The 13830-nt window shown below is 38.6% G+C and overlaps 1 protein-coding gene across 2 annotated transcripts in view; it reads left to right on the top strand.

The window, feature by feature from the left end:
* Window positions 1–13830, top strand: part of tnksa (tankyrase, TRF1-interacting ankyrin-related ADP-ribose polymerase a) — a 157149-nt gene that overhangs the window by 67244 nt on the left and 76075 nt on the right. The window contains exons 5-6 of one of the 2 annotated variants that reach the window (XM_060840501.1): window positions 1451–1526; window positions 4804–4851. In XM_060840501.1, the coding sequence (XP_060696484.1) occupies window positions 1451–1526; window positions 4804–4851 (124 nt within the window). The remainder of the gene's footprint in view (window positions 1–1450; window positions 1527–4803; window positions 4852–13830) is intronic. The other variant, XM_060840510.1, reaches the window with a different exon arrangement.

Raw genomic sequence — 13830 nt, 5'->3', positions numbered from 1 at the left:
AAATTACATTTTACTTAGCAAATTTAAAAACAAAATATATGAAATCATAAGCATGAGGTCACTGCTTGTATTTTGGTTTCTAATTTTAAAGTACATTAAAACAGAATTAATTTCTGGAACTGTAGTACTTATTTTTACCTTAATCGTCATTCTGACAAACAGCAAGTGTCCTGTGGACCAAGTTTCTAAATTAACATAATCTAAATTAGTCTTTTTTTAAGGATTATCTTTGTTTCATCATCTTAAAGAGTTGGTAGATAATGGAATGTGGTTCAAGCATTGCCCCTTCAGTCTGGGAATATGGATTTGAATTCCAGTAAAAATTTACATGAAAGCAGTTTGGGGAATCTCAGTCCAGTTGAAATTTTCCAAAATCAACTTGTAATAGTTTTGCACTCAATTGACCATCCTGCTCTAAGCAATAAATATAGTTGGATTATTGCAGTAAGAGCTTCTCACTGGTGTTAGCAGGGTCTGCTGCTTCGCACTTGGGAGTGGAAACAGTAATTGGTGTGAAATAGCAGAAGTTTTAATATGTATCGAAAATATCCCATGCAAAATTCTGGCGTACCAAAATGTAAAAAAAAAATTTGAATCACAACATTAGCATCTTTGTGCTTAATAGCTACTTAAAACATTTAGTTAAATGAGTCTATACTTTGAAAAACTCCCAGTTAAGACTCAGGTCTTCAGTGTGACTAGAGTCATTCTTTTCATGGTGGTTAGAATTTTAGCAATCTTGGATCAGTGGTATTTTTTTTCCCCCCGATCTCCAGATCCCTTCCCATGCTTGCTTCTGATATGTCCTCTCCATATGATCTATTTTAATTATATGTTGTGTTCTACATTCAATTGCAAATAAACTTATTTTAGATTATAGATGAGATTACGAGGCATTGCAGTCTTTTGCTGATGGTTGCCAAAAGGATGCTGTCAGACAGTGGCTGACATGGCCATAAATGAATGACGGCTTATGCAAGTAGTCTCGGACTTGGTGTTTAAAGGCTCCCTGATGGAGACCTTGTGCTCCAACCTTGTAGAAGACGCTGAAGGTCAGAGTTGAGGTGAAGGTACATTGGAAGGTTAGTCACAGGAGTGACTTCAAATTGGAGAATTAGAGAACAGGATAGACTGCTCCCAATTTGGGGCAATCATGTGGCAAAAAAATGTTAGAACTAATCTAGCAACACTCCGCACGATTACAGGCCCTGTTAACTTACGTTTGTTAAAGTAAAACAATGTTAAATTGGGCAATGTTTTAAAATTGAGTCACAACTTGGAACAAGAAAACATATGCAGCTATAGCTCTGAGGATCAGGTTCACAGACTAAATTTAATTCCTTTTTCACTGCCTTTATTTGTTTGTAAGGTTTTGCATTGTTCAAAATGTAATACCTTTATTCACTGAAGCATCCATTTTTCTTCACTAACTAAGTGTTTTCCTTTTTAGAAGCGGTAATGAAGAAAAGCTCATGGCATTGCTTACTCCATTAAATGTAAACTGTCATGCAAGTGATGGAAGAAAGGTAAGAATATGTGCATGGTTGTGCATCTTAATTATCTAAAGCATAGGTGTAGAGGAGCAAAATGAAGAGTCAGCTCCTAGTTGATTAAGCAGCAGACCTAATATCTTTTCAGTGTTCAGACCTGTAACAGCATGTACCAGTAAATTGTCAGTTAACTTGAGATCATTCTTGCTGCCACACTGCCCTCCACTAACAGCCCATATACAAATATTGAAGCTCTAGGTTTAAACTAATCTTTGTCTTGTCTTTAGGATTTTACCTAAAGTGCAAATATTTTCGTTTGAACTGTGGGGTGGGAAAACTATGCAGTTTGCTTGGAGAGAGCATCTTCTTATGCATAGATGCAAGTGAATTATTGTTGCTTGAAGGTCTGTTGCAAACTGTGGCAATAATCAGCAGAACTTGAGGTATTGAATTAAGAAAATCTGAAGGCATTTACTGTGCAATATTTGAAATGTATGGTTAAAACATGCTCGTATTTCCTAGGGGGGTAGCAGTGTCAAATGTATTGAATGGTCTGCTGATATCAAGAGCGATATTTTTGTTCGTCAGCTATGCTCTGGGTGTCAAACTTAATTACATGGGCCTGCTCTGCCATCCTGGTATTTGGCATGAATCACATTCATCAAGGAACACAGTGGAGTAAACCTTGTGTCCATTTTATATCCACTGATGCATAGAAGAATCCTGTGACTGTTTTGCAACCCTTTTGTAAAATCTGTGAATGACTTAATGGAGCATGTGTCTCTGGTCTTTCACAGTCTGCAACATTTCTCAACTGATAGACTGGTCCACTGAAGAAATTGTAGGGGGAAGAAATGTTTGCTTTTACTTCCATGGAATATAAAGGAGGAGGGATCAGCAAATGCCAGGCATGCTCATTCCTCTTGTACCCCACTCCTCCATGAGATGAAAATTCGGAGCTCCAACATTGTGTGGTAGTAAACTTTAGCTCTGATCTCCTGGTTGCCATTTTACTACCAATGGAAATGGTCTTTCAACCTTTACTTACTTTGAGATCCTGAGGTTTCAATCCCCTCAGTACTACCTGATCTCACATCTCTCAGTAATGCTTAGAGTCATAGAGATGTACAGCACGGAAACAGACCCTTCGGTCCAACTCGTCCATGCCGACCAGATATCCCAACCCAATATAGTCCCACCTGCCAACACCAGACCTATATCCCTCCAAACCCTTTCTATTCATGAACCCATCCAGATGCCTTTTAAATGTTGCAATTGTACCAACCTTCACCACTTCCTCTGGCAGCTCATTCCAAACATGTGCCACCCTCTGTGTGAAAAAGTTGCCCCTTAGGTCTCTTTCATATCTTTCCCTCTCACCCTAAATCTATGCCCTCTAGTTCTGGACTCCTGCACCTCAGGGGAGGGACTTTGTCTATTTATCCTATCTATGCCCTTCAAAATTTTGTAAACCTCTATAAGGTCATCCCTCAGCCTCCGACGCTCCTCTACTAACTGTTTCTGTTATTCTCAGCACTGCAGTAAATGTTGAATTCCATTACCACCCATCTGACTCCCCAGTCTCTCTAGTTCCCCCTGACTCCTCGGTATCCCCACTTCCAAATCTCTTTCTCTCTGATGACCAATCCATGATTATAGGGACATTCCCCAACCTGAATTTTTCATCTCCTCAGCCTTGTGTTAGCCTCACCCCATCTCAATTCTTTCTCTCTGATCCAATCTTATTACAGCCCCTGAAATTTCCCACCTTATTGCTCCACGAAACTTGGTCTCCTGCCACTCTACTCCCTCAGTCCTTGCCTTACCTAAAACCAGCTCTGCACTGCTCCTTCTCCATCACTCTACACCATCACATGTTGTTTTGTTTCTGATCAGATGCTGGCTCTCTGTACCAGCGGAGGAACATAATGTGAGAAGCGACTGGGGACTTGCTGTAATCCAGAATTCCCACACAGTGGGAAAGAAGCATTTGGGTAGTCAAATCTCCCAATTAGAGCATTCTGTGGGACAGATTAAATTGCTGTGCAGGCAATACTTCTGACACCCCTGCATTAAATGAATATTGAGCTTGGTATAATAGATAAACCATTTAACTTTTGAAAATTGTAGTGCTCTAGTAACACGCATGGTCTGTTCTTGACTTTATTACTGTCAGTTGAGAGAGCTTGGCTTGATTTGAATCTGTTTCATTTGCTTTGTAAATGGTCACATCTGTTTATAAGATGTAAAGCCTGATTTGATTGAGTGCATTTCTGTAGAGTGGTCTCCATATGTTGGAGCAGGAGTTGATGAAGAGCAATCTTCAAAGCAACTTATCCTGTCTTTTTCAGTTTCCTGTTTTCTATAAAATGGCATTCACATTAGCTGTGAAATCCCAGGTCCAATGTTGTTGCCTTTCAAAATGCACATGGGCTAGGAGCTCTGGAGAATAAAATCAAATACAGTTGGGGGATGCTTTTTGAAAATCCAGTGGCATCCCTCAAGTGGAGATGGTAGCATGCACTAAAGTTATTAAACAAGTTGATGTTTCCAACCTGACCAAATGCAAGTAACGCACTTTTAATATAAAGATTTCAAGAATTTATATTAAAATCTTTACTGTAACAAAGCCTGCAATTTTTTCACATTTAATGTGAGTTTTTAAACGATAAGTCTTCAGAATTTTAATAGTGTATTTGTCACTGATATTTGAAGGTCTTGAATATCCCATGCTAATTTTGTTAGTAAATCAAGATTGACTACTTGTAGAAAACTTAGTGTCAATAAATCCATTTTTTCCCATTGGTCAACTGGTAGTTTACTGCTTTACTTGATTTATGTTTCACATACCTGCCTCGTTTACCATACAATTCATGGATGACAGTATTTTTCACCTGGATGTTATAGATTTATCTAAAATTTCATTGTCCAAGGTTTTGATTAAGATGGGAGAAATAGTTCATAAATTAAATATTCAAAATGAATAAAGTAAGCAGTAGAAAACCATATCAGTGGCTTTTGCACTATTCCATATCATTAGAAGGATAGTATTTGGGTTTCTGTGGATTAAATCCGATATTAAGCAAATATGTTCAGTTTTGCACCAATTTGTGGTCACAAAGTACTTGCATGAGTTACGGAGGATAGCCACCACAATGATTCGAATAACAATGTTTTCTTAATGAACTACTTGAGTGTTAAGAATGTTATACATAGTTTACTATCACTAATGTTTGGGAAAAACCCAAGCTCAGAGTGGTATACAGTGATCACTTTTACTAAATAAGAATTTTTTTCATTTTTGACATTGCAGACTGCAGAACCACACCCCATCAGTCTACGATGTAGAAATGGAAATATGGTACACTTCTTATGCACTATGGTTATTTACTGGTACTGCAGTGTCAAATCTACGGTCTGTGACTTGTTCAAAAATTTTATATCCAAAATTTAATGGATGTGGGATATATAAATAAATGATTGATTGATTAAATGTAGAGTTTAAGTATTGCAGCTTGCAGTGTTGCCAGTCCATGTATTATCTCCTTTTTGTTCCCCTCCCTATGTCTTAATTTCACCTCCATAATTTCTGACAAAAATGCTCGATGTAAAGTGCATTTTGGAAATGAGTACCACTTGTGTCTGGATCAGGTTGCTACCTGTTTGCATTTATGTTGCTGATATTTCACTGAAGTAGCATGATTTGCTCGCAAAAATGTTTGTAGTATGAAACAGACTAAGTATTAGTTTCGCGACTGTGTCCAAAGCTGAGATAAGTATAATTTTTAATAAGTTTATACATTTTGAGTCCTGGTCCTCGATGATCCTGCATTATAAAATAGCGCTGATGATGTTTTAATTCATTCCAGTAAATAGGAAATGATTGGCAGTGCAATCTGTTTTTGTCTGTGGTTACAGTAGGTTAGATATTTCACCACTGGAAAGAACTTAGAAATTCTTGCACCATTTAGGTTTTTCCAAGAAGGGTTGGGGAGGGGGGGGTAGAAACTATGTAATTGCGTATTAAAATCGCAATTCTTCACTGAATGCTTGAAAGGAGCTATAAAGCAGACCTGTCATAGAACAGTGAAATGATATACTTTATTTTCAACATGTCCTGTTCACAATTAGCTTTAGGATGGTCAAGCTTATTGACTATAATCAATTGGCGTGGTGCTGGAATGTCAAACATCTTGGTTTGAAACTCTTAGCATGACTGCAGTTGCATTGTTGGCTGACATGGCAAAATTTGTCAGTTCTTCTTAAATCATGCAATGGATTTCAAGTCAAAATTAGAACAGACAAAAATTGATATTTGTAGTGATCCTGTTGGAAACTTGAATTTGTAATGCACTCATATTACTGGATAAAAGTCAACATGATGGTATAAATTTGGGGCATAGATGTAGTTATTAAAAAAAAATCATTTTTCTGACTTTTGTCACAAATTTGGAGACTGAATAAATTGGACCTTTGTGAAATAGTTTCCTGGCTGCAGCAGGAGGGGGGTAATGCTTTAATAGATTGATATTGTGTGCAAAATTTCACAAACAGCTATACAATAGATTCATGCAAGTTTTGAGATTTCGAGTAGGGTAGCTCCAAACTGGGTTTCTTTCAAGGTGGTAACAGCAGTGAAATGAAATAAGATATCTAACCTTACATTTGAATAGATTTTTAGAAGAAATTCCCACATCAAAACCATGGCTGTATTCAGCCCAATCATAGGAATATTGTGGGTGATGTGTTAACTTATGAACTTCAATGCAAATGCCCATGCAGCGATCATGCTGTAAGTTGTAAATACAGATCATTTCCTTCCTTAACTTTTATTTCCTTATGGACTTATTTCAAATCTGTATAGGAATATTGCATCCAGCAAATTAATCACCACAAACACTGAAAAATACATGAGTGCTTCAGTCCAGACAGTCGGACTTTGCAGAGGCCAAAGCTTTTACCATTTACTTTTGTTACTTGTGATTGTTCAGCATGCATTTGATTGAACGTTTCCATTTTACCCTTTGGCCTCACTGGGCTATCCTTATTCAATTTTTCACTTTTTTGCTGATGTCTTTGAAGGTCATAGTATGAGTTTCTACTGTTTCCATCAGTTCTTTTATCTGTCCTTCAGCTTCTCTCTACGAATGGAACAATTTGTATTTAGCACTTCGCTGAAGTGAGGTGGTAAATATAAATTCACCTTTTTTTTCCCCCTCAGGACTTTGGCCTTTAATTAAAACTGCATCATTCCACCTGATTTGCAGGTGTGTTCATTCAGCAGGTTTTGCAGCTTTCATTCCTTGTGGAAGGAAAATAATATCATTGACTAAATGATATGATCGTGTGGCTGTGATTGAGACTTGGTTGAAACATGAAAAAGATTTCCAGCTGAACATTCCTGGTCTTGGAGTATTCAGATGAGATGGAGATGGGAATAATAGAGGAGACGAACCAGAGCATTTATTGAATATTCAGTTAAATTAGTGAGGAGGGATGACAGCTTAGAAAGATCATCAAATGAAGCCATGTAGATGGAAGTTTTAAAAAAAAAAAGAGGGCAGGTGCACTGTTGTGTGTACCATAGGACCCCAAAGGAATCTAAGAGAGATAACGGATCAGATGTGGAATCAGATTTCAGAGCAGTATCAGAATAAGAAATCAGTAATAGGGGATTTTAACTTCCCAAATATTAATAGGGATATTTAATAGAAATAATTCTGAGGGATAGACTATATCTGCACTTGGAGCAACATAGACTAATCGGTGATAACATGGATTTATTACAAAATAGCGTCTGACAATTTGATTGAATATTTTGAAGAGGTGACCAGGAATGTTGATGAGTTCCTATGTTAACACATCACCCACAAGTCTATTCAAAGAATCCTCAACAATTTGATATGGTTTCCTTGGGCTTGAGCAAGGCTTTTGATAAAATCCTTCCTGGAGACTGGTCAAGAAAGTAAGAGCCTGTGCGATCCAAGGCAAAATGGCCCATTGGATCCCAAATTTGCTGAGGAAGCAGAGGGATGTTTTTGCGACTTGAACTCTGTTTCCAGTGGGGTTATGCTGAGCCCGCTGTTGGAGCCCTTGCTGCTTGCGGTGTACAATAATGATTTGGACTTGTATCTTAAGAATATGATTAAGCGGTGCATAGATGTCAGAAAAGTCAACAGGTTGGTAAACAGTGAGGAAGATCTCTATAAACTGCAGGATATCAAAGCACTGGCCAAGTGGGTAGAGCAGTGGCAAATAGAATTCAACCTGGTACGGTGTGAGTTAATATACTTGAGGGCTAACAAGATAAGAGGATTAAATTATTAATGGTAGTCCCTGTGATCTTCAGTATTTTGATGTGCATATTCATGGGTCTTGGAAGGTAGAAGGACAAGTAGATAGTGATTTACAAAGCATATTATACAGAGCAAAAGATTTATGCTGGAGCTATACAAGAGGCTGAATAGACCATAGCTAGAATACTGTGGCACAGTGGCTCAGTGGCTAGCACTGCTGCCTCACAGTGGCAGGGACCTGAGTTCGATTCCACCCACGGGCGACTGTCTGTGTGGAGTTTGCGCATTCTCCTAGTGTCTTTGTTGGTTTCCTCCCGCAGTCCAAAAATGTGCACGGTAGGTGAATTGGCCATGTAAGTTTCCCCTTGGTTTTCAGGGATAGATAGTCATAGAGATGTACAGCATGAAATCAGACCTTTCAGTCCATGCCGACCAGATATTCCAACCCAATCTAGTCCCACCTGCCAGCACCCTGCCCATATCCCTCCAAATCCTTCCTATTCATATACCCATCCAAATGCCTTTTGAATGTTGCAATTGTTCCGGCCTCCACCATATCCTCTGGCAGTTCATTCCATACACGTACCTCACTCTGCATGAAAAAGTTGCCCCTTAGGTTTCTTTTATATCTTTCCCCTCTTCCCCCTAAACCTATGCCCTCTAGTTCTGGACTCCCCGACCCCAGGGAAGAGACTTTGCCTGTTTATCCTATCCATGCCCCTCAATTTTGTAAACCTCTATAAGGTCACCCCTCAGCCTCTGACGCTCCAGGGAAAACAGCCCCAGCCTGTTCAGCCTCTCCCTGTAGCTCAGATCCTCCAACCTGGCAACATCCTTGTAAGTCTTTTCTGACCCCTTTCAAGTTTAACAACATCTTTCCAATAGGATGTGTAGATTAGGTGCACTAATTAGAGGTAAATGCAGAGTAACAGGATAGGGGAATGGGTCACTTTTTGGAGGGTCGGTGTGAACTTTTTGGGCCAAAATGGCCTGTTACCACACTGTAGGGATTCTCTGATGCTGTGCAAGATTTTGGTCACCGCAAAGGAAGGATGTGATTGCTGTAGAGAGGGTGGGAAGTAGATTTACCAGGATAGTCCGGTCCTGGATGGTCTAGGCTATAATGGAAGAATGGATACACTGGCGTTGTTGAGGGCCAACAAAGTTTGCGTGGGACCTGATAGGGTGGATAACCTTCTGAGGAGCATCGATAAATTGGATATGGAGGCACTTTTTCCATTAGTAAGATGGTCAATAACCAGAGGCGTAGATTTAAAGTAAAAATTAGAAGGCTAAGAGGAGAATCGTGAAATGTTTTCATTCAAGGTAGTGAGACATTTCATAGCATTTAAGCACTACTTAGACTTTCACATGCATTGCAGTACACCCTGTAAGTCTTTAGTTCAGAAACTGGAAAATAAAATTATTGTAATCTAGTCTTTTGTTGACTGACATTGGCATGAGGCTCCTGTGCTGTAAGGGTCTATAAGAGAACCCATTGGTGAATAATCAAATGTTATTGAGGTCCAAATTGGGCAAACCAGTTAGTCCCATTTCCTGTGCTATCCCCAGAGCACCGCACATTTGTTTCCTTCAAGTGCCTATCAATTCCTTTTGAAATCATTATTCATATTTTCCATCACTCTAATGGATAGTGAATTCCAGGTAATTAGCATTCAATGTTCTTTGCATCCTCACCAAATCTGACACCTGTGCCGCCTTGGCCATGTGGTATCAGCCAGTGACAGCCATTTTTCCATGACTATTTTATCCAAACCCATTATAATTTTGTACCCTGCTTATTAAATCTTCCTTAGATCTCCTTTCCTCTAACCTGATAGCTCCAAATTTCTGAACCATTCTGGAAATTCTTCTCCTGCATTACTCTCTGCATTACCCTTCCCTTTGCTGCCTCTTTTGAAAGTATGTATTCCTGAGCTGCCTTTGCTTGTTGTAGAGTTCTAGACTTCTGGAGTCTACCCACAGTGGTCATTATCTCTGTCCGTGAATGTTTGACATCAACTATAGATGTGCAGTTTGAATGGGAGCCGTTTGAATGGGAGCCATTTGAGATGAGCCAGATTCTAGTGACATTTGATGTTCATAATTTTAGATGTGGGATTTATAAGTAAATAACTTTTATGCATTGCAGTGGTTCTCTTCCTTTTGTTGTCCTTCCCTGTAATTCCATTTCCGTGGTTGACCTCCATTGTGTTTTGAAAATGTCAACTTGTTTGTGACCCAGGTTACTATTCTGTTTGTGATCTGTTCTGTTTTCTCATGAGATGTGGGTAGGGCCAGTATTTATTGCCCAACCTTAATTGCCCTTGAACAGACTCTCTGTCTTGCATGGACATTTTAGAAGCAGTTGAGAGTTTGCCACATTGCTGTGGGTCTGAAGTAAATCTAGGTTACAGCAGGTAAAGAATGACCGGTTTCTTTCTCTCAGAGTATTCGTGATCCAGATGGGTTCTTATGGTAGTTTCATCACTTCCATAAATTGAACGCAACTTCTTTGGTGAAGTTTGAGCTCGTGTCCCTCGGATAATTAACCTGGCTGTCTAGATTATTGCCCCAGTAAGGTTGCTGTACTGTCAAATCACTACTGTCTTCACAATACTAACCTGACTTCCACTTTTCAAACCGGAAGCTTCAGCTATCACTAGATAATGTTTTTGAGTCATGAGGTGTATTTGAAAGCTTCTCGCTTCAGACTAGAAGTTGTCCTGCAATTTAGTCTTTTGGGATCTCGCTAGAGAGTAGAGTGGTTTTCTACATTAATATATTTCAGCTCGCTATTCTGTACAGATAATATTAAGGAAGTGTGCAAGTCTGTACAATTTCACTTTGTTTGGCAATGAATGAAGATAACTCTACCAATAATCAATATATTAAATGCCTTAGTGTAGCTTAGTGATCGTTATTAGTCACCATGAAGTAGATAATCACTATCTTCATTCTGACATTTTGAAGCAATTATTGTACTCTCAATTTCATTGTTAGACAGCTGAAGTACTGGACCCATGTCTTGTTTGAGATAGCATTGAGCACTCGCGTGAATTGACATCATAGTTGTATCTCTCCCTCCGATGCTTCTTAAAAAAAATCCTCTTAAAAAAAAATTGATTCCTGTGTCATTGCAAAGTGCTGCTCCATTTTCAATGTCCACTTCTTATGTCTTTTCTTGATGATACTGTGACCTTGTAAATCTATACCCATCTTTTCTGTAACTTCATGATTTATGATCCAGGTTTTCATCCTCTGATTGTTACTGTGGTGCCTTTTCATTTTTCACCCACTTTGACATATCTGCACCCTTTGATATGTTGGTCATAAAGCCAGTTCTGCCTGTTCGCTAGATCAGAGGAACTGCATTCATTAATTCCAGTTTCCTATCTGATCATAACCAGAATATCTCCAGTAATGATTTATCTTCCTGCCATCACAACATTGTCTGTGGGTTCACCAAACTATTACTCTTTGCATCCCTCTTTTGCATCTATATTCAGGTCTTGAGTGACATTGCCCATGGAGCCAGCTTCTGTGCTGTCAAATTATTGGTACAATGTTCACTCCTGGATAGCGCTGTATTTCAGCATTTCTGAAATTAAAACAGAAAATGTTAGAGAAGCATTTAAAATTTTAAGTCCAATGTGACTTTTTTTGGAACTCCTGAAGATAAGAGAAATTGGCTTCAAAATGTTAACTTTGTTTCTCTCAGACACTAGACTTGCTGAATTGTCCTAAATCTTTGTGCATTATTTCAGGTCCTCAGAATCTGCAGTATTTTGCTTTTATTTTAGCATTCATGTAATTGTACATTCAAAATTTAAAAATTTTAGTAATCTCCTTTGTGATTTTCTCCATGGTCATAGCAGTCTGTCTGGAAGTATGTGTAGTGTAAATATTGCAAATATGAAGCTCATGTTGTAGGCATCCTTTTAAAAGAAAGTTCAGTTGCTTTGCTTGACTGTCCCAAGGTGCAAAAAAAAGTGATACTTCCCTTCTACATTTAACTAATCTTTGCAGTTTTTGAGGGAGCAAGGATTTATTCAAGATAATTTCCAGATAAGTTGTTGTGAACTGTGTTTTTACTGTTTACAGTACTCTTGGGTAAAACAACCTTTCCAATCAAAAGATGTTTTCAATAAGTCATGCAGTACCATTTTATCACTTAACTACTTGCCATGATCTGTGGAAGTATACCCTAACTTGGTTTCAGAGCAAGTATAAAAATTCCCTGGTGCTGTCGCTTGTGTCCTTCTGAATCCTATTTAAAAGGATGTTCTGGTTATGCACCACTATAACACTTTATTAAATGGTTGCAATCCCTGCTTTCATAATTTTTGTATGAAGCTTTCAAGCTAGGTTTTATTCCCAAGGGTGCATCGACATTGCATAGTTCCTTTTAAAGCAGATGTTTTTTTCCAGAACCTAGAAATCTTCAGTGTAGGTTTTTTTAAGACAGCTATATATCAAATTCAGATCAAGCATTTCAATAGCTTGCAATAAGGAATATTTGCACCAAATCATTAGTGTCTTTGTTCACATTTCTTAAATGGATTTGAAACCTGTTCTGAAGAATTGTAGAAAATTGTCATCCCAGTTGAACTCTTTGGGAAGTGCGGGTCTCTTGTTACCAGTGATATGGAAGTGTGTCAGTATTATGTGACAGTATGTAACAGTTTACAATTAGAGGAGAATTCAAACATCTTGTAAAAGAAGGATATTTATAAACCAAACATAAAATTAAGGAAAAGGTCAAATGTTCATGAATTCCTCACCTAACGTTGTGGTTGCAGTTTTCAAAATTGCAACTTGAAATGTAATGCCATTAAGTGAATCATAATTTCCCATGGGTATCAATATCATGGTTAGCTAGGTTCCTTTGCTTTTTTTGCCCAAGTACCCAAGTTAAAATAAACTACATGTGTAGTGTCATGCATTATTACCTTATGTTAGTTGCAAAATAATACACATCATTAAGTATGAAAGTAATCAAATGCAGGATATATTTTAAAGAACACCTGATGAAGGAGCAGTGCTCCGAAAGCTAGTGCTTCCAACTAAACTTGTTGGACTATAACCTGGTGTTGTATGATTTCTAACTTTGTACTTTCAACATCATTCCAACACTGGCGTCTCCAAATCATTTTAAAGAATATATTTGCCTGTGCTGTACTTGGATAGATCAGTCTCCATCCACTGGCAGAGACGAGTTAATTCCGATAGCATTTTAAAGCCCAAGACTACTTGCACTGACAATCATCTGCCACTAGATAGAGCCTAAGACCCCAGTGACAGTTCAGAACCAAAGCCAGAAGAACAGAGCACCTGAAGCACAGAACCTTAGAACAGATCTAAGATCAGAGGGTGAGAAGCAAAGTGGGATTGGTGACAGACATGCCAGAAGGGAACTGAGCTTATTTGAGGGGGTAGGAGAGAAAGACCAGGGAATACCACGATTGTCTCAAGGTTACCTTTGATTTTTTTCTTTCTGCCTTCCACAGAAACCGAATGAAGTTTTCGGTTTGTTGCATACCTCATTTTCTCTATTAAAGCAGCTTTATCGGTGACATCAGTGGTGGGCAAGTTGTTGGAGGGAATCCTGAGAGACAGGATTTACATGTATTTGGAATGGCAAAGACTGATTAGGGATAGTCAGTATGGCTTAGTACATGGGAAATTATGTCTCATGAACTTAATTGAGTTTTTTTTTTGAAGAGGTAACAGAGGATTAATGAGGGCAGAGTGGTCGATATGATCTATATGGATTTCAGTAAGTCATTTGGCAAGTTTCAACTCAGTTGGCAACTGAGTTGTGGTTTGGCAAATGGGACACTGGTTAGCAAGGTTAGATCTCATGGAATACAAGGAGAACTAGACAATTGGATGCAGAACTGGCTCAAATGTAGAAGACAGAAGGGAGGTGGAGAGTTGCTTTTCAGACTGGAGGCCTGTGACCAGTGCTGTGCCACAAGGATCGATGCTGGGTCCTCTGCTTTTTGTCAATTATATAAATGATTTGGATGTGAACATTGTAG

Source organism: Hemiscyllium ocellatum, chromosome 2 (genome assembly GCF_020745735.1).
Source record: "Hemiscyllium ocellatum isolate sHemOce1 chromosome 2, sHemOce1.pat.X.cur, whole genome shotgun sequence".
Classification (NCBI taxonomy): domain Eukaryota; kingdom Metazoa; phylum Chordata; class Chondrichthyes; order Orectolobiformes; family Hemiscylliidae; genus Hemiscyllium; species Hemiscyllium ocellatum.
This window is presented reverse-complemented; position numbering and strand designations above follow the sequence as displayed.